At 39.6% G+C, this 25,653-nt stretch overlaps 5 protein-coding genes across 5 annotated transcripts; 2 read left to right on the forward strand and 3 right to left on the reverse strand.

Annotated features, from left to right (window-relative positions):
• Positions 1-245: 245 nt before the first annotated feature.
• Positions 246-1,567, forward strand: pou3f2a (POU class 3 homeobox 2a). Its single transcript, XM_020917571.2, is given in 2 exon segments — positions 246-452; positions 455-1,567. Coding segments are annotated over 2 exon segments (1,320 nt in total).
• Positions 1,568-5,112: 3,545 nt separating this feature from the next.
• faxca (failed axon connections homolog, metaxin like GST domain containing a) lies at positions 5,113-12,883 on the reverse strand. The gene is made up of 6 exons (XM_020917560.2): positions 12,415-12,883; positions 10,108-10,243; positions 9,328-9,524; positions 8,400-8,617; positions 7,630-7,746; positions 5,113-7,436 (listed from the first exon to the last, which is right to left on the reverse strand). The coding sequence occupies exons 1-6, from the start codon at positions 12,687-12,689 to the stop codon at positions 7,072-7,074; spliced, it is 1,308 nt and encodes a 435-aa protein (XP_020773219.1). The 5' UTR covers positions 12,690-12,883; the 3' UTR covers positions 5,113-7,071.
• A 688-nt stretch (positions 12,884-13,571) lies between these two features.
• On the reverse strand, positions 13,572-17,629 carry ccnc (cyclin C). Its single transcript, XM_020940053.2, has 12 exons — positions 17,491-17,629; positions 17,018-17,124; positions 16,789-16,873; positions 16,468-16,537; positions 16,325-16,376; positions 16,165-16,220; positions 15,614-15,649; positions 15,454-15,545; positions 15,305-15,372; positions 15,122-15,201; positions 14,932-15,050; positions 13,572-14,810 (listed from the first exon to the last, which is right to left on the reverse strand). The coding sequence occupies exons 1-12, from the start codon at positions 17,520-17,522 to the stop codon at positions 14,756-14,758; spliced, it is 852 nt and encodes a 283-aa protein (XP_020795712.1). The 5' UTR covers positions 17,523-17,629; the 3' UTR covers positions 13,572-14,755.
• A 253-nt stretch (positions 17,630-17,882) lies between these two features.
• Positions 17,883-21,053, forward strand: ngs (notochord granular surface). Its single transcript, XM_020921275.2, has 11 exons — positions 17,883-18,225; positions 18,294-18,459; positions 18,539-18,688; positions 18,784-18,903; positions 18,972-19,067; positions 19,310-19,444; positions 19,507-19,617; positions 19,693-19,803; positions 19,882-20,006; positions 20,320-20,577; positions 20,952-21,053. Exons 1-11 carry the CDS (start codon positions 18,029-18,031, stop codon positions 21,043-21,045), a joined length of 1,563 nt encoding a protein of 520 aa, XP_020776934.1. The 5' UTR covers positions 17,883-18,028; the 3' UTR covers positions 21,046-21,053.
• A 158-nt stretch (positions 21,054-21,211) lies between these two features.
• Positions 21,212-25,245, reverse strand: pgm3 (phosphoglucomutase 3). Its single transcript, XM_020917774.2, has 13 exons — positions 25,130-25,245; positions 24,614-24,822; positions 24,048-24,232; positions 23,859-23,926; positions 23,647-23,780; positions 23,362-23,557; positions 23,128-23,285; positions 22,964-23,047; positions 22,789-22,887; positions 22,590-22,709; positions 22,388-22,510; positions 22,011-22,184; positions 21,212-21,532 (listed from the first exon to the last, which is right to left on the reverse strand). Coding segments are annotated over exons 1-13 (1,641 nt in total). The 5' UTR covers positions 25,131-25,245; the 3' UTR covers positions 21,212-21,442.
• Positions 25,246-25,653: the final 408 nt, after the last annotated feature.

Below are 25,653 nucleotides of genomic sequence, written 5' to 3' on the forward strand. Positions count from 1 at the left end.
CACGTGACTTGGTGAAAGTTTAGGGAGCAGTGCCTCCAGGGGCTCATGAGCTTGGGCTGGTCACTCTGAGGAAAGCGCATCTTTTACGCAGCAGCAGGACGCACGGAGAGACTGCCGACCCAGATCAGACCACGGGACCCATAGTTTGGAGTTCTATAGGTTTCTTCCTCTGGTCCGGGGGCTCTCGTGTTTCTGTGCTCGTGCAGTTGGGAGTGATTGGGGTTCAGTACAATCTCCCGTGACCAATGAGCGGGGTGCTGTCAGGGGTAACCACATCTGTCAAGCGTTCTCGGCCAATAAAGAGCGGCGCGAGGCGGACCACAGGTGCGCGCCTCTGCGTCCCTTGGCACTGCGCCCGGAGATGCTGAGAGAGACGTGAGGCTGCCCCGTGGCGCGCACAGAGTTCCTCCTTTAAGTCCAGCTGCCTTTGGGCCAGTATCACAGTCCGGCCCCAGTTTGGTCACAGTCCGTGATGGCGACTGCCACGTCCAACCACTACGGGGTGCTGAGCCCCGGTAGCGCGCCGCCGCCGCACTCTGAATCCGGGAGCCTACAGCAGGCGGCCGCGTACAGGGACGCGCACAGTTTGCTCCACAACGAATACGGCACGTTACCGGGCCACGCGCACCAGTGGATCACGGCGCTGCACGCGGACAGCGGAACGCCGTGGCCGCACAGCCCCCTTTCGGATCAGGACGTAAAGCCCGTTCTGCACGAGGGCGAGCGCGAGGAGCTGCAGACTCCCAACAATCTGCAGCAGCAGCAACAGCAACAGCAGCAGCAGCACACACATCATGATGCCAGGACATGGCGCAGCGGTGCGAGTTCCACGCATATAGCCACCATGGCGACCTCTGAGCAAAGTCTAGTGTACGCGCAGTCCGGCTTCAGCCTCGTGCCCGCGGGTGAGCAGGGCTCCATGCACCACACGCTGCGGGACGACGAGCAACACAGCCACAGCCCGCACCTGAGTGAGCACGGCCCGCACACGCACCACCAGCAGCACGCGGGCCAGGACCAGTCCGACGAGGACACCCCGACCTCGGATGAGCTGGAACAGTTCGCCAAGCAGTTTAAACAGAGGCGCATCAAATTGGGGTTCACGCAGGCGGACGTGGGCCTGGCACTGGGCACGCTCTATGGAAATGTCTTTTCCCAGACCACTATCTGCAGGTTTGAGGCTCTGCAACTCAGCTTCAAAAACATGTGCAAGCTCAAACCGCTGCTGAACAAGTGGCTCGAGGAGGCTGACTCCACGTCGGGCAGCCCCACCAGCCTGGACAAGATTGCGGCGCAGGGACGAAAAAGAAAGAAGCGCACCTCCATTGAGGTAGGGGTCAAAGGCGCACTGGAGAGCCACTTCCTCAAGTGTCCGAAGCCCGGTGCCGCGGAGATCAACTCCCTTGCGGACAGCCTGCAGCTGGAGAAGGAGGTGGTAAGAGTCTGGTTCTGTAACCGGCGACAGAAGGAGAAGAGGATGACCCCCGCAGGGGGCCCTCTCCCGGGGACAGAGGACATGTATGGGGACACTCCCCCTCACCATGGAGGACAGACTCCAGTGCAGTGACCGCTGTGGGCACAATGTGCCTCTGTTCTCTGGATCTGATCGCCCCAGGAGGCCTGGACCGGACTCAGGAACCGCGCGGCACTGACGCAGAGCCGCTGCGTGGTGCTCGTGGTAGGAGCTGATGTGGGGCTGCTGAGAGGAACCAAAACAGGCTAAAATGCATTGTTTGAAAGACAGGCTCGTGCCACTGTGTATTATACAGAGGACTGTGCACCAGACAGTGCACTGAGTTTATGGTGTAGCCACGCCATCTTCATCATCTCATCAACAACAAAGCAACATGGGGTCTGCAGCGCAGGCTCAGAAGCAGAAACTATATAACCATAAACCTGTTATTATTATTATTATTATTATTATTATTATTATTATTATTATTATTATTATTATTATTATGCGTTATATTATACATTTAGATTGGCCTATAGGCCTACATTTATCATGGTTGGTTATTGTGCAGAGACACATAGTCCAATAATAATAATAATAATAATAATAATAATAATAATAATAATAATAATAATAATAATAATAATAATTGGTTGTGCAGACGTTTCTTGTCTGTGGCCTGTTTACACTGTGTTATTGTTTTGATCCTAAAGCTGTGAGACCTGAGACTGTCTTGCTGGAGACAGACTCCAGCTCATCTTGCCTTCCTTTGCTAATAACAATAATGATATCAATAATTCCACCTATACCAGCTCTGGCCGCAGGCTGCTCTCCTGCTCTTACTGTGTCTGATGAACACTGTTCGTGGGATGTATTTACATTCGTTTATGGCTTCGTTTGTTCGTTCGTGTTTTCTCTGTGAGTTTGTGCCAATGCACAACGTGTAGTTGTGCCACCTTGACGCTGTGATGGAGGCTGAGTTGATGGTGGAGGTTATTGTCAGATTCTACAGTCACTGAGAAACTTAAACCCAGTAGGAGGATGGGACTTTTCTCTCTCCTGGACTGATACTGAAGGGCCTCTCTGAATGTATTTGACCAAAAGGAAAATGCGCAAAACTAATTTTACGCACATTTTGTAATTGCATATTTTTGTTTAATTTATTATAAAATTGGCTTTATTTTAATTAACTAGGCTATTTCTGCCATTGACACTTCCTCCTCTCCATCATTGGAACTTTAAGGTTTGAAATAAACCAAACAAAAAAAGATTGACCTGAAATCTGTGACTTCACCAAGAGTATGGAAAATAGCGATTGCACAATTTCTAAATGCTTTTTGTCATTAAATCGTATTTGTATATACCACTGCAGTCTTTGCACATTATTTTATTTCATAGAATCTGTGTGGATTTACATATTCTAAAGTCATATGTGTCTTTTAATTGTTAGTTGTGTCGAGTTTTACGCGTTTCAAAATCGTCTTGATTCCAGGGAAACAGCAACTTTCACATGCAGTAGTCTTAAACTCGTCGTTTATTTGGAGTGCATGGAGCTCATCCAGAGTTCTCTTTGTGCAAAATGTATTAAAAAAAACAGCTACTTTTACACTTTTACACAAATAATGATTATTTTATTTTTGAAACACCGCAGGTTTGAGCAAATTTAGGTGAGAAAAGATTGCAAATGCATAAAAATATTCCAATAAAAACATCTGTGCAAGCAAATAATTATTAAATTAGTTTATAACATTTATGAAACGCGTTAGTGTCAAAAGGTCACCCACTATTTGTAGTCTATATTAAGCAATATTTTATGTCTATGTTGATTTATCATTTGTCTGTACACACCAAACACTTCTTCAAATTCACACATTTTCAGGGCAAGCAACACAGGAGATAAACTGGTCCACTAGTGCCCTCTCGTGGACAAGATATGAAACACAACCGGTTGAATCATCCATTGATGACGTAATTATGGCTACATACGCTCACAAGTTATTTTTTTTCTTCTTCTTTTTTTTTTTTTTTTTTTTTTTTTTAATAATAGTAAGAATATAAATAAAATAAAAACTATGAAGCTAAAAAAAAAAAAAAAAAAAAAAAAAAAAGAAAGAAAAGAAAAGAAATATGCCCTCGAAATGCCAAAATTCAAATACAATGGTCGTATCAATGGGGAACCGTCTGCCCAATATACAGATTCTCACATGTACACCTCGCTTGTTGTGGCAAACACACACACACCCACACACGCACACACACACACGGTGCTCTGACTCTATGCCTTCCCTTGAGCCACTGTTGCTATTGTTAATTGTGTAGCAAACAGAATCTTCAGGGATTGAAAAACAGTAGCATTAAACACAGGCCAAGTGTTTAAACATGGTTAATTCTCATTATTCACAGCACAATGGTCAGGGATTCGGGATCCAGTCTTTCTGTGTACTGAGTACATGTCCCATTTCCTTCAGCTTCATCCTCACTCAGTATAAATAAGGGTCCCTCTGTGTAGCACTGTAGTTGTCCACTGTTCCTGACAGATGGCCCCTGCTTCTTTGCAGGATGAGACAGCATAAACTTACCTTAATACTTGCTCAGATATAGGCAGACCCTTCCACAGTGACCACATCATTTCATGGTTTTATTTTTCTCAGATTTTTCTCTTGTCTTTGGCTCTTGGGCTCCGACACAGAAGAAAAGGGCAGAGAGTTAATCCTGGCTCATTGTTGGTGGGCCCAGTATTGTCATATGTAGCTAGCACAGAGGGAGGGAATTATGGGAAAGATATGAGCCAGGGCCAAGCAACCTCTAAGTGTTACAGAAACAGCGGCTAATACCACTCTCCTCTGCTCAAATGGACATGTATTTCATTTGAAGTTGTACTATGTTACTTTTCTGGGGGAGAGTCAGCTACCTGCCAGTTTCCATGAATATGTTATTGCTTTAGCAACAATATGGCATTAAACTTATTTATCTTCATGGAGATATTTACCTGACACCACAAGACCAAGTTACAGGCCAGATCTGTGGATAGGACATTCCAATCACAGTAAGAATGCATGTTTTTGAGACATAAAAAAATGTAAATCAGGCAAATTTAATAATTTGGAAAATTACAGGTAAAGCAAGTTTCGAACCATCATTCAGAGAAGTTGTGCCTTTAAAGGGCTCATGTTACACTATTTTCTGGTCTATGTTATAATGTTGTTTCCTCATCACAAACATATCTGGAGTTGTGTTTTCTTTCATTCACACATGTTGAATTCACAAACCCTGTGTATTTTAGTTCTTCTCTCAAACTGAAAACACTCCACCTTGTGATGTCATGGGGTAATACAAGAAGTGCTTCTAAGTGTTTTTATACTCCATACACCTTCACTGGAATCATTTGGACCATTTCAGCCCTAGAAATTACTTAGTGAAGCAATATAGGACCTTTAAAGTAAAAATGACAGTAATAGGAAATAGATAAATGTAAATAAATGTAGAAATGTTAATATAGTATTCAGTGGATTTCCAGTGGAGAAGCTATTTTTTTGTATCTTTTAGGCCCTACATGGTCTGACTGGAAGTGACTGTTGAATTTACAGAGACAACAATAAAAACAAGGCAGAGAAAATATCACAGGTATATTTAATGAAATCAGACAAGTAATCCATTGTCACGCAGCTCATAGGACACAATACATTCATAACATCTTAAGAGCTTTTACATCACATGGTTATTTTTTGTCTCTCTTATGTACACTCGGAGTTAGCACAAATCACAGACAACAACAGACAATGTTTATGGCTTCTATTCGTAAGTGAAGGATGGCCACTGAGCAGCTGGAGGAAGTAGGGACACAAGACTTTAGCAGAGTATTTCTAGTGAAAAGTTAAATGTTTTTATGAGAAAATTGTATGTAACGTTATGAAATAGGACCATTTTGGAGATACTAACAACAACTAACAGTGGACAAACATGCATGAGACTGAACAATGTTTGCTATAAGTATTCAAAGGAAGTTAATTATTGCACTGCACACACACCAGCCAAACAGCAAAACACAACTAAAGTGCAAAATAATCCTTGGTGCTGGATACAGTACACAAGAAATAAATAAGGCATTACATTTTAAAATTCAGACAACAAATAAATATAAATATAATACAAAATAAATAACGTATAAAATATGCTGGCACTGTTGTAAATTAAACATTACACCTTATGGATGAAACAAGACCACTAATTGGAAAGGAAGAACCGTTAGACAAGGACAGGTGATCATTGTTTCAAATTCAACTTCACACAGTTACAAGCACCATTTGTTTGGGATAACCTTATATATTCAATTTATAAACACTAATGATGGTCTAAGCAAACACAAAACTTTGGTTAATTTTAAATCCTGACGCTTTATTGTCCTTATGGTGGTCCTATTTAAGTATAATGCTTCTCACAAGTACTTTTATCAATCTCTATGGCACTCCATTGTTTATCTTTGCACTTTATAAATTTCCGAAATAGACTTTGGAGTATAGATCAGGAGTGAATGAGTGTGCTACTGCCTTCAAGATGTAGTAAACAGAAGACAATGTTCCTGTGGCCTAAATGTGCAACAGCAGAAGTATGTGCATTTGTTGAATGACAAACACACACCAGATTTGCACATTAACACAACATAATCAAACAATGACCAAAATGGACCCTTATTGCTTTGTCCCCTCCAAGCAACCTACTGTTCAACAAACTGAAGCCAGTGACAACAAATTCAATGAACACCACTGACTTAGACTAAGATCGTGTTTGACTAAAAGTATCAGGTGTAAAGGGAGATTTTCATAGCACGTACCAGCCATGCACATATATTTTTAATCTCGAATAAATCTATTTCTACATGATTGTTCCATTCGCTTGAATGTTGGATGCATTTTAGACTAATTGACTTTAGATGTGATAACAGTATTATAAAATGGATATGAGTGTCAATGATTAAAAATAAATATTGGGAGAAGTTAAGGAAATTTAGTTTGGCAAAGTAATTTTCAAAGTGCTTATGGTCCTTAGCTCTCCTGAACTTTCAATAACTAAATAAAGGCATTTATACAAATACATCACAATCATGTAGACAGTATGGGAATGAACAGATGAACTCTTGTGTCAAGACAAACTGGCACAACAATGGCTATTTACACTAATGTGAGACTCGTATTTGCAGGCTATCTATACTATTTATATTTTATATACTTTGTATATCTCTATCTATCAAGATTCAAATTGCTCATATGTACATTGAATTTGTTCTGTACAGTGGTCTATGTTAACACACACAGGCTGGACGGCTTTGGGGGTCACAGGGTCACGTGTAGTTGCCATGGTTACAGCAACATGCCGATAGATAAAGTTAAAAACTGTGACTGCAGATAAAGTTGTGGAGGAGTTACTCAGCAGAGGCATCATTGACTCCTGATTTCCCTAAAAGATTTAATCACCTCCACTGCAGTTTGCGTTATCATCCCTCTTTCCACCTGTACGTAAACCTCTCTGGTCATGCTCTAGGGGCACTGGAGAGAACAAGCATTTCACCAGCAGTCAGAGGTGCTCGATGTGTCGCTACGTTTCCTACTTTTTCTGCTTCGTCAACATTTGAACTGGTCCATTTCAGAGCACTCAGTGTCCATATCCGAGTCGTACAGAGAATGTCCCGTGGGGTCACTGTCTGGAGACTCAATGTCTTTAGGCAAGTGGGTCTGTTCAATGTACTGAGGGCTGTGAAGGGGGACTGGGCTATGGGCAGAGACAGGGGTGACGAGGGAAGGGGAGTCATCCTGAAGGAGGGAGGAGCAGTCAGAGCGCGAGTACAGGCCCAGGTCGGGGAGTTTGGAAGGGGAGTCACTGCGCTCTGTAGTGTCTGTGTAGTACAAGTCCTCTAGGTCCACAAACCATTCGGGCCAGTATCTCCGTCGGATGCGCTCACAGTACATGGCCAGGTTAATGAGCTCACCTGCATAAAACAAATAAAAACAAATCATTTCTAAGTGTTGTAGGATTTTAACTGTAGCATCAGTTCAATATTGGCATGCATTTCCTTTGTAAACTGAGTGGTATACAGGGATGAAGATGCTTAATGGACATCGAATAATAATAAATGTTGTGGTGGTTGGATAGGGGGTTCTAAATATTTAAGTGGATCTAACCTTTGATAAGTTGCTCTGGTCTGGATCCTGGTAGCGTCCACATGGCTGGAGCAAGGTGACTGAACACTGTCACATCCACTGTTGTAATTTTAGAGCCCATAAGGTATTTTTTATTACCTAAAAATACAAACAAGAATACACATGTGACATTAATATAATATAGATAATTATGCAGCTAAATTAAATCTAAAACTACAATTCTTGAATTGCTATGATATATATATATATATATATATATATATATATATATATATATATATATATATATATATATATATATATATATATATATATATATATATATATATTTTTTTTTAAATCTTATTCCTATAGAGACAGAAATACATGAATTATGCATTTTTCTTCATTCTAATTTGCTAAGGGTAAAGTAGCCAATCTATTCAGTTATTCTCAAAATAGCCACAGGGGGTCTGTAATGAGTTGCTTTCAAAACAGCTGCATTGCAAATTCTCCTCTACTGAAGGTACCAGGCCCAGTATGTACAACAGTGAAACTCAGGACTTCCAGTGGAAACTTTTCTTTCTCGACTAAAAAACTAAAGAATAAATGTATCTGATTTTTAATTCAAATATTTTTTTAAAGGCTTTTTTGTCAAACCTATATTATGGTATGCTTTTTCTTGTTTGCCTAATTTAAGATGTTCTTGTAGTCTAATTTAATAAAAAAATTACATTAAATTTACTATGAAATCTTAATAAAATATAGTATTTAATATCTTATCTTGCAGTGCTATTCTACTGGCCTCTTACCTAGCAGTGTAGCAAGTGTGCGCATGTCTCTCTCCATCAGCGCATAGACCTCCTCTTTAGAGAATCGTCCGATGCCGTGTCCGTACATTTCCCTCTTCACGATGCCTCCGGTCAGGTGACTCAGGATCCACTTGAGAACGTCACTCAGCGGCCCGCTCACCGACAGCATTTTCTGGGTCTCTTCCAGGTTGTCCACCCACTGACAGTATGCTATGGTCCTGAGACACAAGGTACAATTTTACTGCATTGTATTTCTGGTATTTTTTCTTGTGCAATTTATCATTAGGAACCTTTACAGCCTCGAAGAAACCACAGGAATAGTAGCTACACAATAGATATTTACAGGGCCTTACATTAAGCATGTCTTTTACTTTCATATGAATCCATTACAGGCTATTGAAACCCAAAGACCATTATAATTTATAATTCCACAAAACCACAGATTTATGGATCAAGCCACAAACTTTTTTGCCAAGCTCTAGCGACTAACCTCTTTGTGCACTCAATTTCTGAGCTTTTCTACTCACAACAAAACTTGAACCATATCAATTTGGTAAGGTTAATATAATTTTTGTTCTTTTTATCATGACTGTATACACATACAGAAAATTCTTTAGCGTAATTGCTGTTCAATTTCCAACAGAAATAGAAAAAAAAAATTATTAGAAAAAAATATATATATAATTGGAATTTTTTTTTTACAAATACCAATACATGAATACTGAAAAGTCCTTAAAACAGAAAGTGGAAATTCTTGAATAGCAGTTACTGTAATGCAAATCAAATATGTTCTAACCTGCATTGGTGTATGTTAAAAAAGAATACACCTCCTATCATAGCTATGAAATCCCAAAACAACCTACATCTAGAAAAATGCTGAGATCCTTTGCTGTATTTTTCCTAAGGGGGAATAGTTGTCCCCTCTTACCAGTAGAAGTGTTCCTCCACCATTTTGGTAATAGCTCGAGACATGGCGACCTCCTGTGGCGTCAGGCTCTTGTTCAGACTCACACCCAGACGCTCCTCCAGAAAATCAATGATAAACTCTGTCCCAAACACCTGCTCCCTGTTGTACTCGATCCACGGCATCTTTCCTTGTGGTGAGAGCTTCCCATCAAAGTAGTTCTGAAAAATACAACAAATTCACTCATTCTAAATCACTCTTATAGTTTAAAATCAAGCTGGGGGACAGGTAGAAATTGCTGTTTAACTGTCAGACTGCAGATGTCTCTGATCAATATCTCTGTAATTCTGTAAACATAATAACTGGTGCAAAGTTCAGTGTATTCCCTGTGATAATAGTTTTAGAAAAATGGTGCCATTATTCAACCCCAAATACATTTAAAAAATGACATTGTTATATTCTACGGTAGAACACAGATATTCTATTCATAATGCAGATGTTTTGACCTGGTTTTCTAGTTAATATAATTACTAAGTCTGTTCACATGAAACAAAAATTTACATAAAGGTTAATGTATTATGTGTCTACAAAAAAAAAACAACAGAAAAACAAACACAAAAAACTAAGAATGACAATTGTCTGTTTTGTTATAGCATTCAAAAACGTAAATTGCCAATACAGTGATAAACCCCCCTGCCTTTTGTTGGAAAATTATGGTGTTAAATTCTAGGATGTAATAAATGCTCTCCACTGAGCATTTTCCATTACATTTTAAAGATCAATTATATGAACATGGGCACATACTTTGTAAGGTAGGTCCACCATGCGGAGGTAGGTCTCCATCTTAAGGCAGAAAGGGGACAAAGACGGAGCACCAGATTTGGGCCTGGAGAACTGGTGGAGAATAATGGCATCCTTAGAGTCCAGCTCTTCCTCTTTCCTGTGTAGATAAAGAATGACCACACTGTGAGAATAGGCCTGTGGTTTATGGGCACATGTGGGAGCTGCTGATACAAACCTGGTCATCATCAGTTACAATGTTGTCACAGTAAAAATCAGCAGCAAATAAGAAGGAGAATGACAGTTTGAGAATGACCCCTGCTAGGCATAAGGTTTGTCAAACCACACAAGTTTGCTATTTCCAAATGATGGAATATTATGGGATAGGTTTTGTCAGTTTAATCCCTAATCCATCCTATTTTCAAGTGGGACAAAAATTGCTTTTGTGCTTTCATGTTGTTTACATAATAAAATGGGATATTTAAAAAAATAATACCTTGAATTATATTGCAGCTTTACAGATATTTTTGTTGTTTGCAGAGGACATTATGTTACTTTCATAATTATTTAAGATGTGTTTCATCTTACTTTTCATCTCACCTCTTTGCTATGAATTAATGAATTAATTATTGTTAGTTCATTGTTTGTTCACTCCATACTTGGTGGTGAAAAACTACAATTGTAGCCACAGTTGCCCTGGCAGACTGACAGAAGTGAGGCTGCCAGTCTTTGCCTTCGGCCACCACCAGCACTCACGCACACACCACTTTTTATTCTATATATATTTTATATGCTCTTTTACTACAACAGCAAGATGGAGAGCAATCTTAATCTTTATCATGTTGATTTGGATATTCTATCTGTGAAATTAATCAATGATTGAATTTAAATGAGGTATAACATGTCCATATAATGTGGTTTTACAAATGTACAGATACACAGAAATGTATACATGATCAACAAAACATGCCAAAGTGTGAGTAAAGATCATTTGTAATGTAACCAGGACATAAAGTAGTCACTATGACCAGAGGAAAGTGATACTTAGATAACACACTACCCACAGCACTACCCACTTATGTACACTGTAATTTATATTTTATAATGCTTTATGCAAGTACCCCAGTTACTCCCTGTCATGTAATCGTCCCTAAAGTATTGAGGTGTACTGTGTTACTCAGTTCAGTGTGAACCTCTGTGTGAGTCTATCACTGCAGTCATCTGAGTAACTAGGAGATTTACATTGACTGACTGAATACATATAATGATCTGCAGCCAGAGCAGATATCCTTGGCCCGATTGGTTTTGCGCCGCTAGTATTTTTAGTTCAAGGGAAAACTGCAATGTCACAATAACAAGCTCCTAGAGAGAGGCGATTATATATGCACGGGTAGTGAGGAATGCTGCTGTGAAAATAAAATGCTAGATACAGACAAGTGAGCACTAGGCAGCACAGAGCTCATGTGAGGAGAATAACGGGAGCTGTCCACTGTGGGAAGTGCTGAAACGGACAAACAGCTCAGCCTCAGGGAGCTATCCATTACACTGTAGTGCTGCAGCTCAAAGCGTGTTTTTGATGCAGTGAAGCCTGTCTGTTAAACACAAAAGCACTAAAATAAGGCCCTTAGCCGAAGGGAACGTGGAATAACAGCATTGTGAATGAACAGTTTAGACGATTTACAATGTCCCGCTTATGTTTCCGCTCTCACACATAAACACTGACCACAATAGGCCTGTCTTCTGACCAGGAGCTCAAACAGGATTTGATTGCACTCAGTGAAAAACCTATTTCAAAGCTGCATACAACTGCAATGGTGTCAAAAGAGCAAATATGATTCTGCAATGTCCTTGACCTATACGTTCAATGTGACCCTCTGTCAGAAGACATAAATCAGTGATGGCTAATGTAACATAGTGGGCATATATGAAATGTCTATTGGTAGCGGAATAATTTGGCTAATACTGAAGGCTGTCATTAGGGTATTTACAATTTACAGCCAATTTATCAGTAGCAGGCCCGATCCTTTTCAACACACACATTTGGCGTAAATAAAAAACGAAAATATGCTGCATGTTGGTGGATGAGAGGGTTGTGGTGGGGGGCTACGTTACATCATAACCCACCCACTCACGACTCCAGATTCTCCACCGTCTCCGCGCTCTCACCCCGCCCGTGCCTGCTCAGATTGAGTAATATCAAATGCACCCCAGTGAAAATACAACAACCAGGAGGGAGGGGGAGCAAAGGGACATAAACAAGTGTTGATTTTTTGGCGCACTAAGTCCTTAATAAGACCGCCTGACCAGATGAGATGCTGATGTTGTTTGTACCTGATGGTCAGTAGTTCATGCAGTAAATAAGCAGCCGCAGCGAGCAGGGCCCCTCCAGTCAAATACAGCGTCTTCCTCCACCAAGAGTCCGAGCCCAGGGCTGCCATGGCGCCGCCGTAGTCCTGCAGAGGCGAGGCAATCACATAGCCGAATAACGACAGCTGCTCGTCGGAGGCGGCACCCAGCAAAAGGCCGGTGAACGAGGACAGGCCCTGGGTCTCGCCAAATTCAAGCACAAACGAGCGCGTACAGGCGAACCCCACACGCCAGTACATGCTCCAAGCTGCGTCCGGCCTCTGCGCGCCTCTCTTCGGCAGCTCGGGCCTGCATCAGCGGCGGGGGGCTTCATGAGTCCGAGGAGGGAGACAGGGGCGAGGGGCAGAGGGGACAGAGGGCGAAGGGGAACAGCATCCCGCCCGTCCGAGCCTGTCCCCGCAGCGGGGTCCTCATCCTGGGCAGCTCGCTCCAAGCTCGCCTCCTCGGTGCTCGCGCAAAAGTGAGGGAGGGGGATGTTTCCGGTGCGCTATAATAAAAGTCTGGAACCTTCATATAATCATTGTTTGTACATGGACATCTAATCATAGCCTAATTTAATTTAAAATACAATTGTTAAGTTAGCCTACAGTTGGCGCAGTAATTTTATTGACAATACTAAATTATATCAATCCCTGGTCTGCATATTCACCTCCATCACCACTTGGCCTTCATTCTATCAAAAATGTCGCTTAGTATTATTACTAGCCTTTGTAATTGTTTGTTACTGTATTTTTTTTTAACACGATCCGTCATTTTAATTGACCATGTTGTATTGTTCTATTTTGAAGGACTGTGTTAGGAAGTTTTGTAACTTTACAGATTGTCTGTGTTGTAATAACTGTGTATCATGGGTGTTATGAGAAGGTTACTGTGACGTCACGGACATAGTGTTACCCAGATCACCCTCTCAAGAGAACTGCAGTAAATAGTACCATGCAGTTATAGGCCATTGATGCACAACTCCACAGAAGTACGGCCCCACTGGGCTCCACTAGAGATCCCACCACAGCAAAACAAGCTTGCTCAGTGCTCACTCTGCAACATTTCTGTACGTTTCCCAGGAGGAAATACCTTGGTAGTACACCTATCTGTAAACTAACAATCATAAACAATTACCACTGTTTTTCACACCAAACATTTTATTTCATAAATGAGTTTTACAAATAATTAACAGGTTCAAGTAATAGTTACGGAGTGGAAATGCATTACAAGTTAGATTGAGGTGAAGCCCTTGTATTGTACCCTCACACAGGAGGATGATCATGTAACAGATGGTGCCCATTGAAAGAAAAGCAAAGACTGTACAGGTCATTTGTGCTTTTCTGTGAAACTGCTCATTAGACTAGCCTTTAACATGTAAATTAATCTGATCAATTAGTGGATACATAACCACAGGAAAAGATGTGAAAGTCCTGTCATCTGTCACCTGAATGAAACGCGGCTGTGCTTGAATGAGAGGATTACTGGAACCAGCAGCTTTATTTAAGGCCTTCAAGCACCTTGTTTTTGAATACATTCACACACACAGACTCACAGCTCTCACAGTTTTACAGCACAAAAATATAGACATCTAGAGGAATATGCACAGGTGTATTGCCACAATCAATTAAATGGATGGCAGAATTGACAAAAAATCCAAACAAAACTGGACAAAATATACTTGATTCTGATTTGCTTTTACACAGAAGAAAACAAAAACAAGCCAAAAACTATTTTCTATAGCCCTAAAGCAAAACGCATGTCAATGATGACTGTGTTGCAAACTCAAATGTGAAGCAAAATGAAATTTCTTCTAAAGCGCATAAACAGATCAGCTCATGATTCCCAACAAAAGTTTTAATTAAGCAAAAAAGATAAAATATTACAATGCTAAAAGTATTTACAAAAAGGGCAAAGGGGTAGGACATGATTGAAAAGCTGTTTGTAATTCCATGATCCACCAGCTTGGCCCACTGACAGCAGGGTTATCCAATCACATCACAGTAAACTTGGGTCCACTCCTCATCGACACAGTATCCAACAGACCCCAGTGAAGAAGTCTGCCTAGTCCCTGAGGTTAAATCGCTCGCTCACAGTACATTTGATCAAGTTTATTAAATCCAAAAAGTTGCCCTTCATTTCATCTCAAATTGGCACGTTCCTTTTCAGATTACCCAGTTTCAGTTCATGTGTGTAGCAGAGCAGAGTGTTAAGAGACCCACAATAAGCAGAGTTGGAGGTGAAGACTTCAGATTTTAGGTGTCAAAGATGAATATTTGGCCCATGAAACATCCTCTGTGCAGATGTAAACACTGTCGGCCCATGGCTAAGATTGGCTGTAGGAGTTACTTTGGTTCCCATTTGAACTCTGATCACTCTCACTGGAGGAACAGAGAGAACATTTTTGTCAATAAAGCTAACCTTGTTTTAGATATGGAGTATCTATTACAAATTTATTACATCATTTCATTTTTAAATGTAAATGCTATGGCTCATTTTTACCTGTTGGGAGGAGGCTTCGGCTTTGGCATCTTGTTCAGCACAGCAGCTATGTCTTTACGGTCATCAAAGTTTTTCCACTGGTCATACAATTTAAGAATAACACGGATAATCTCCAGGATCTATGGATATCACATTGTTATAGAGATAGTAATGCAGAAATTGTAGAAGATTCACCTGTAATGACACCTACTTTGTCCATATCAACAGAAAGCTCTGCAAACCACTGTCTAGCATCTTTCTGCTGCACCACACAGGCCACATGCAGACAGGCTAAAAGAAGAGAGATGTGGAACTGATCAGGTTACAGCCCATAAACCTACTCACTAACAACATTATGAGGCAGTCATAAATCAAGCAGTATGACAAATCTTACCCAGTGCGATCATGAAGGGAGGGTAAAGCAGGCAGAGATCAGTTCTGTATGTGTCATTGACTATTCGCCTGTTGAAGAAGAATCACAGCATAAACACCATGGGCAAAAACTATGTCAAAATCTATTTCCAGGTTGAATCAAAGCTGTACCAGGCCAAAGGCAGCAACATGTCCTCTTGCCCCATGTCCTGCACATACTGCAACAGTGGTCTATATGGGTGGTACACAATCAGGCAACAATCCTTAAAAAAAAAAAAAATTAAAGAATCTATCCAACACATACTCAATTGTTTGATAAAAAAGTACTCACCATCAACTCTAGGAGGTAAAATTCACATTCTAAGATCTGTTAAAAAAAACAAACCCACACACAAGGTCAGTTTTGTGGTCTATAAGTGGAAGGATGTTGGTTCATTTAAATACAGACAACACAAGGTGAAAAAAAAAAACACTGTACTACACATTAAAATGATTGAATGGTAAAGAGGAACTAACCATACAAATGTATTAATACATTGACAGATAACCAGATAATTTATGGTGAGAATCTGACAGGCTGATTTATGAAGAGTTTAGTGACTCACTACATGGCACTATAGTGACATTTGGAACAACATAATGACTCTGCACTTGCACACGGGTCAAAGTAATCTCTAACAGAAAAGACTAATCATCAGGGATATGTGAACTGTCGTAGTGGAATCTCTCATTCTGTGACACATCACCATAGTGATGTACTGTCCAAGTGTTTATGGCATGTTGTAATTTGCACAAATGTGCTTACACCATTAGCTCTAATGTATATGGTCACTAACAGGTCGATAAGTCACAAAATGACAAATGGCATCTTAAAAAACATACATGATTCATTCGGTAAGGAAACTCTTTAGGGAAGGCATAGGAGAACCTAGTTTTCACTGTGTGAAGAAGAGAAAGACAATGTTACACAATGGTTTTAAAGATGGTCAAAGTGAAGAATTGTATTATTGTAAATAAGAATTGTTCCCAAAGTATTACTTACACACAGAGGTTGCAGCAGAGATAAGTCTGGTATTTGAAACTACTCCAAATTCCTATGAAAAGAAAATGGAATGATTATTAAAACATTTGTCAGTCATCTAGAATTGATTGGTATCTATGAAAAAATATAAAAAAATCTCTGACCTCAACTTTAGAGGCCAAAAACACACAGGTAGGGGCCATCAGCACAGGATCTATACTTTTCAAAGAGTATCTGGGGAAAACAAGTTTAACCACAATATTGTTATTCCCTTCCCAGTAGCAATTGTTACTGCCATAGCATTTAACAATGTTCTGCCATATTCATTCTTAGTCATTTTCTGATGTTATGTCAACTGGCACCTTCTATAGAATTAACACAGTATAATGAACAACAGGCCACAATGATAATTGATGACTGCATATGGATTAAACCATCAGATAAAAAAGTTGGTTAAGTCTGTATACAATTTACATGACACCCACCTGGCGTAAAAGCGTTTGAAGTACACTGTAGCAGTGGCAATGACTTGCTGCCTCAGCTTCAGATGTTCCCCCAAGGCCTGGATGACTATTGGTGCAAAGAATGTTGCATTTGCAGTCAAATCGGGAATACATTTAGATGATGTAGGAAATATGATAAACGGACAACATGTGCTTCTTGAAAATGAAATGGAACTTTAATGAAAGAAAAAAATGTTTAAGAGATTTTTACCATTGGCAAAGAAAATCTGCAGTTTCCAATACTCCTCTTCTGACAGAAACTTCAGGTCCTTCTGGCGCTCCTTCATCAGGTCCTGTCTATCCAGAACCCACTGAAGACTGTACAGGAGGATTTGATCAAAATGACCATCTTAACACACCACAACATTTTAGCTTCTGTAAATCGCAAATTTATAAAAAGCTAGCGGATAGCAAGGTACTTTCTGCTAGTTAGCTATTTGTTTACGTTTTGATACACTAAAAAACACATTCGCAACAGTATGTAGTTATGATAATTCATACTTATAGGATGTTATATTTTTCTCGCTTTAAAACAGCTTATTTTAGCAGCAAAACTAGTTTAAAAATTGTGCTGTCGGCTCGCTATAAAGAAGCCACATAAACACCGCTAGCATAGGGCCCGCCGACTCAGGAAAAAATAAGAAATAAAGACGCAACAGTTAAAAAATATTGGTTAAAACTTACTAGTGAGAACTTTGCCAGAAGTTCCCTGCCATTTCGTCAAAGATGAGGTAGAAAAGAAGCTTTTAATTCTATTTTTATTTACACAGAAATGGATGCCAGAGTTTTCTTAAACAGATTGATGGTAACATAGAAAGTCGTCCGGGTAGCAATTTTGTGCACTGCAAGTAAAGGTTCCGCTTTGGTAAACTGCTTTCTGTTCTCACAGCAATTTTATCAATACAATTATCAAATTCAGGAAAAATGCCATGCCATATTATTAGACTGTTATTGTCAATATGCAAATGTGTTAAAAAGTCCTGCATTCTGTATTGAAAGATGAGGTGTATTTCAAGAATGTAATGCAATGTAATTACTTGGCATAACCTTGATAGATACTTGCAGAGAATGTCACCTCTGGGCCGGGGAGGTTCAACATTCCTGTCTAGTATTCAGGGAAGGGCTGTGAGTATAAAGACCCCATGACTGGCCTAAGGTGGGACAAAAAGACTCCAGGCAATCTCTAATTTCCACTTCAGCAGAAAGAGATCTTTGTGCCATCATGAGTCGTAGCCCAGAGAGGATGTCTTCTTACCGCAGACAATTTGAGGGAAGCCTGGCCTCATCCTCTATGTACCAAGTTCGAGTATCCAGTCCTTCTCCCACCCGTAGGGACACCAGATACCGATCTGTTAGCCTCACAAAAAGTGCTGGGACAGTGGGACGCAGGGCTACCTCCAGCAGGTCCAGAATGAGCAGGTAAATTTCTTCTAATCAATTTATTCTACCTTTAAAACATTTTCATTTTTGTGTTTTCTCATTGATAGCAGTGCAAACTTGGAAGCGCTGTGCTATGGCATGTCAATGGGTTTTGGCCCCAAACTAGACTTAGATGCTGCTGCAGCTGAGAACCAGGCTTTCATGCAAACCAGAACCAGTGAGAGAAAAGAGATGGTGGCCCTGAATGATCGCTTGGCTGTGTACATTGAAAAGGCAAGAACATAAATAAGACACAAAGTCTAACAAAAGGCAATGAATTCTAATATTGAGAATATCATTTGCAATTTTTAAGGTGAGGACACTTGAATCGCAAAACAAACTGCTGGAAGCTGAAATTGAAGCCCTGAGGAACCGCTATGCCAGGCCATCGGGACTGAGGCAGCTGTATGAAACCCAGCTAAAAGATCTCAATAGGGAAGCAGAGCAGATGAGAGTCCAAAGGGTAATAAGTTGCAAATGTGCTCTGTAACACATTAGCCGTGCATGTCATGTCAATTATAACTTGGAATATTATGCGTTGTTTGTATGTGTGTGCAGGGTCTAGCATTGGCAGCAAAAGAGGCAATGCTGGGCCAATTGGAAGGACTTAAATCCAAATTTGCAGAGGCAGTGGAGGCCAGGAAGCAAACTGAGCTGGAGATTGAGGCTTTACGTCCAGTGGGTTATTGTGAAATATTTTGTAAACCATAATTATTTTTAATAGACATAGTTTTACTTTCTGTTAGGATGTTGACAGGGCAACCTCGGCAAGAATCGCCTTGGAGAAACAACAGGAGAATCTGGCATTGGAGTTGATGTTCTTACAGAGAGTTCACAAAGAGGTAACAATGTACTTCATGTATGTGACTAGTTCAGTAACTGGCATACCTCCCATTTTGTCATTATAGCTTAAATAGGAGGGCAATTATAGAGACAGGCTAGACTTAATGTTGTGACAAGGATCTCACAATGAAAATAGCAATTATGAGTGTGGTGTTTAACAGTGGAGGAAGGATTAATTTTAATTTAATTTTCAACAGCACAAAAGGCTAAAAAACATATCTATGTTGTTTATTAATTTCAGGAAATAGAGGAGCTGATGCAACAAATCTATACCACAGTTGCTAAGGTTGACTTAACTTTTGGCCTCCCAGACCTCGCCACTGCCCTGAGAGACATACAGTCACAGTATGACAGTATCGCATCCAAAAATCTTCAGGTAAGAAGGATTAATTGTCCATAAGACCACACATTTTAAATAGGTGTGATAATTTCTTGCAGGAGATGGATGCGTGGTATAGAAACAAATTCCAAGATCTGACCAATGCATCCAACAAACATGCGCAAAGTGTGAGAAGTGTAAGGGAGGAAATCGCAAGTTACAAGAAAGATGTAAGTAAAGCTATGCCACCTTTTTGCATTCCTATTGAATTATTAGATCTAAATGTACAGTATGTACACTTGTAGATTCTCAACAAGGAACGTGAACTGGAGACCCTAAAGACAAAGAATGAGTTTCTTGAGGCTCAACTCCGTGATATGTCACTGAAATACAAAAAGAAAGAGGAGGACCTTCAGGTAAGTGAAATAAACTGATCTGTAATTTAACAGCTATGTCATAAAATAACAGCCATGTGCGACGCTGATTTTCAATAGGAGCGTATTGATGCCATCAACGTGGATCTGAGAGTGACTAAGGAGAAGATTGCTCTGCTATTACGAGAATACCAGGACCTACTTAACATAAAGATGTCACTTGAAATTGAAATCACCACCTACAGGTAAACTATATTATTCATGTTACAGAAGTCAGTTACTCATTTCCAACCTTCTCTACACAAAAAAATTGAATAAAATCATCAAGTTTTGCAGAGCATGAATACAACTGGCCTGTAGTCAGTGAATTACTGTCTATATTTATGTTGTCAACATTTCCTCTGGCTTTGGATGCAAATACAGATGGGACACACTCCTCCTATTGCTTGAAGAAAGAATGAATTAACAATATAATGAAAGTGTAAAATGTAGGCACACATAGTGAAGATGAATAATTTTTATACATTCATTTTGATCATTGCCTTATTTTAATCACAGGAAATTAATTGAGGGTGAGGACAGTCGGCTGAGCACCATGGTTCGTAATTTGTCTTTGAATGGAAAACTGCCCATCACTTCTGGTCCAACACCTGCCAAATGTGCCCCACCTGCAACTCCTACAGATAAAGAAAGCTCAGACAAACCTGCAGTTACTGTGATCGAGAAAGCACGCCATGTTGAAGTGTCCTCCTCGGACACTCAGACAGACCTGGACCAGGCGACTGAGCTGTCAGAAAGAAAGACTGTCTTAATCAGGTAGAGGATAACTTCAGTCGCAATAAGGGCTGGGTACTATGATTGGATTTTAGTCAGTACCTGTACTTGAACTATCCATGGGTTTCAAAATTATAAAAAAAATTGGGATCATTGCCATTGTGATTAACAAAAAAATAATGTAATGCATACAAGACAAAACTGAAACCCATGACTACCTGTTTTTTGTTTTTTTATTATTTAAGAAAAACTTTAGTTTCTATCATGCACTTGTGGTATCACAGTTCACTTCCAGGACCAACTACACATTAAACGTAGTAATCAAGTTTACTATAGCTTTTTGGTATCCAAGAGCCCTTGAAACGATCAAGTATTGTGTAATATGGTCTATTTGTGTAACACTGTTTTTCTCCCAGAACAGTTAAGACAGATGAGGACATTATAGAAAGCGACACACAGGAGCGCACTATCCTTATTTCTGGAGCAGCGGACGACACAGATGAAGAATAATTACCAAGAAAACAACTAAAATCGAAATCTGCTCCACAGAAATATGAACCATCATGTACCAATTTTCTGCTGAGTCCAGTATCTCTTCCTACTGCTTAATCTAACATACTACCTGTGTGAAAACGTGTGTTTTACCTAATAAACAGCAAGAACCAATGATGCATGATTATTATTCACATTTTTTTTATTCAAATCTGCAATCAAAAGTGCAATTAAGACAACTGCCACATGTAAACATCTGATTGAGTTAATAAAAGTGAATCTTATATCTCTGAGAATGTTAGATCTTATGCCATTAATAATGTGGCACTTCAGAAAAGGCTTAAATACAACGATATGATGTGTTATGATATGTAGATTTGCAATAAGCACCAATTTGAATTTGAATTATTTACTTCTAGTGCAATGGCTTTGGTTCATCACCCACACCTCCAGCGAGACGGTAGACTGCCAAACTTACTTCATGTGCAAGGGTATCAGTGCTCTCCTAAAACACACATTATTTCAAATTATTACTTAAATTCAATGACATCTGCAACTTATTTGACATTCAATATTCAGTACATTTACATGGACAGAGATAAATAGCATTTTCAGATAAGCCAATAGTCAGATCTGTGTTTACATGCACAGACCAAAGCAGATAATCCAAAACATCAGGTGAATGGCAGTTAATGAATGGGTTTTCAAAGTTACAGGAGTATTTGGTATTGAAACTACAATTATTATTTTTAAAGAATGTATTAAATTTGAATACTTTCAAATTATTTACATATTGTCTTTACTTTAATTGTCTTTTCTCACATTATATCACCTTTTTGTTGTATTGTCTTTCTTTTTTTTGCTATTTACATTTCAATGAAAATCTCAGATAATCAGATAATGATTATCTTATCAGTGTTCATGTAGGTGTGGTTTGTGATCCAGATAATTACTGGACATTTACTTTCAACATGGTTTCTAACCTGAGTGTCTGCCTCTGCATAGACTCTGACCACGTCTTCAGTGCCAGAGGGTCTGACGAAAGAGCGTGCCAGACTATACTTGTTCACCAAGGCATCAATGGCATCCTGCAAACCTGCCGGGCTCACTACTCGCCTCTCTGCATCTGTTGTGTCAATTACTCTACGGTCTGCAACCTGCACAACAGTAGCCAGATTATTCATGGTACAAAAAATAAAACCAACACAGGTCAGAAAGTACAGTGTGGCATGCTTGCAATAACATTGTTTTTAGGGAAAGTATTACAGGTTCTGCTCAGTGACTTACACTGTACTTAAACTTAATAATATAGTAATACAGGACTGTAAAGTTAAATATTACCCAAGTCTTAAATCTTTACCTTAACTTTTAGCTGCCTGTTTGGTAGATCAGTGTAGATCGCATCCCACTGCTGGACTGTCATTCCTTTGATGGCCAATATGGCTTCAATTAGCAGCATGTCAGAGATGGCATCTCCTACAGTCTAGAAAAAATAGCACATTATTTGATAGAAAGTAAATGGATGAGCTATTGGTTTGTTTGTGTCTATTCTATTTGTGTACCTGATTGATAACATTAATGGTGTTCTGAAGCAGGAGAGCTGCTCTCTTATTTTCATCATCACTGTTTGGATTGTCAATGAGCTGCTGGATTTTGTCTTCTGCAGATTTACTGAAGAGCACCTGGACACACAAGACAACACAGGTGTGTTTGAGAACCTGAATATCTTTATGTGACATAAAGAAGAGGCTATGTACTTACTGTTCCATGGCCATTAGCTTCAAAGTACACGCCTATGTCAAACTCCTGTGCTACATGGTGGAGATGTTTGACCCCAGTTTTAGTGCATTTTACAGTTAACTATGCATAAAGACAAACTTCTGTTAGCTGTGAAACACAAAACCACAAAGCTCAATATCTATTTGTGTCAACTCACCTTCATAGTTTCTTCAAGATACCTTGTTGAGCTTCCATTAGCATACGCAGTTTGCACTACTGCCATATTCAAATTCAGGCCTGCCTGTAAATCCCCAAACATCCATCCATTTTCAAATAATGTTCATACTTGATTTAATATTTATTTAAGGTAGAAGTGTATACCTGTGTGAGCAGTTCTTTTAGAAAAGTGCTGATAAGTGTTGCTATTTTATCTCCATCCAGCAAGTGGAACTGTCCTTCAGAGTCACTGTAGTAGTAAACAATGCGGTCAGCATCACCATCAAAAGAACAGCAGCGTTCCCCAGGTTTAATCTCAAATCCTTAAAAAAAATTTAAGAACACATTTGAAATAAATATTAGCTTCAAACATGTTTCAATTTGATCACAAAATCCCACCTGTTGGAGCTTTCTGCTGTACTTTCACAAAATCTGCTCCACATTGATAATTCAGCTTCCCATTGCTGCCGTCATTATACAGAGAGATCTGTAGCTCTTTGGCTAAGTGACTCTCCATCTCCCTAACCTTCAAAGCTCCAATCCCATTAGCACCATCCAAGGAAAGATGCTTCTGGTCGTCAGTGCAGTTTGATGCCTGATAGATTAGAGCGTAGACAAGTTATCAGTAGTAATTGGCTCACAAACAGGCTATATAATAACCTAAAAACACGCCTTAAAACTGACATTCTTGATGAGCTTTATGAATGCCTGACAAAGCTTCTTGTAGTAGCCTTCCACTGTAGCTTTTCCGTATTTCCCTTGAGTATTTTGGCAGCAAACCATGTAATGAAGCTGTGGAGTCGTAACCAGGCCATAGTCTTGATGGTAAACAAGAAACAAATATTTATAAGGTTATAGTGTGAAAGGTTATTTATATTAAACAATCAAAGACTAACCTTTACTGAGACCACCAAGAGAAGAGACGCCCTCCAGGACAGCTTTTGACAGACTGGCACTGCTGCTCCTATAAACAAAGATTTAAACCAATTCATTAGCTTGAAATGATAAAAAAAGGGTTATTAAAAGTAAAAATTAAAAACTAAATGTAAAAAAAATATATCAAATAAATCCCCAAAATATTATACCTGGTGTCCCTGCCCACAAAAACATTTGCTTCTTGGCTCATGTTTATTTCCTCCTTTGCTATTATGTCCTTCAAAGCTGTGAGTAAGTCTTCATTTTCAGCATTGGCCAGTTGTGTAGCATAGCCCTCCCAAGTTGGAGTAACCATCTCTCCCATTGGGTCAACCAGCTTCACACCATTATCCTCCTAAAATAGGACAATATGAATAAAACAATCAACAGCATTCATAGGTGAGTGATTATGTTGGTAGATAGTTAGACTTGGGCTAGTTATTTTTATTGGATCTGAGATTTTTCTTCTAAATTCTTAACCACCATAAGATAATCTTCCAGAAAAGACAGCTTTTATAGAGTAGAATGTACATTTTGTGTGTAATTTTGACAAACCTTACAATAATATGTGGACATGACTGTCCAGATATTATTGTAAATTATAAATTAACTATAAATTAATTAAGGGATCATTATGATAATAGGTTAGACTTGATTTCTGTGATTAGTTGTTGCATCTGTAACTTACAGCAAAATAGTCAGATCATTACAAAAATTGTAGGATTCCTTATCCTACCTCTGGGTTGTGTGATGCTGTAACCATAACTCCAATGGTGGCTTTAGTTTTCTTGGAGCGCAGTGTGGCCAGCAGTCCCATCCTGAACATGATGTGGTCCAAGACTTTGGCATTGGTCCTGAATCCAGCTGTGCCATACTGTAGAACCAGACCGCGAGGCTTTGGGTGCAGACTGGAGAGTTTGGTTACTTCAGGAAACAGGGCAGACACTGAAACAGTGAAACAGTTTTAACTTAACCATTAGAATTTCAACAAACAACAAGGAGCAGAAGGAACAGTTCACATTATAGGCTACACAGGGTACTGGCATTTTACTGTGCAGGGCAAAGTGTATGGAGGACTGCTATTAAAAGATAAGCACAATGATTTGGTCTATTAAATGACGTTCATAATCACAGCAACAGAAAAATGACACACTCTCTTATGCAAACGATATAAGAGTACGACCAAACAGAAACGTGTGCAAATAATGCCTAAGATCTTAACCGCATTTTGTTAATTATAAAAGTTACTTACTGTTTGCTTGCAGAGAATTACAAATGTAGCGTTGGCATTGGGAAGACTTCCTGCTCCTCCGGTTTGATTGTGGACGTGGCTTCGTTGTATGCGTGATGACGTAAGCACGTACACCCTGTGCGTCATAAATATCTAAGGCGACTCTTTCTGCAGGGTTTCCCCATGAAGAGTTTTGCATCCATACAGGGCTGCAGAGTCAGGCTAATTACCAACTTATACATTATAATTATAATATATATCTACTATACCCCTATATGAAAAAAGATATGTTTAAATAGCGCACTACCCATATCAGGGAATAGCTATTTCTATTTTGGCACAAATCTCTCACAAACATAGTCTCATTTTGTTGTAGGCAATTGAAGTAACAGTAATACACATAACCACAAAGCATTATAGCCCTCTGGATCATTTGCAATAACATAGGCTACGTTCAAAATATCTTTACAGGGGGCCACACTCAGGAGCCAGTGAGTAAATTCCTCGTCACGACCCTGTTTCAACATTTATGACAATGATTTAAA

Source organism: Boleophthalmus pectinirostris, unplaced genomic scaffold (genome assembly GCF_026225935.1).
Source record: "Boleophthalmus pectinirostris isolate CB_2022bp ecotype Guang Dong unplaced genomic scaffold, ASM2622593v1 HiC_scaffold_13, whole genome shotgun sequence".
NCBI classification, from domain to species: Eukaryota; Metazoa; Chordata; class Actinopteri; order Gobiiformes; family Gobiidae; genus Boleophthalmus; species Boleophthalmus pectinirostris.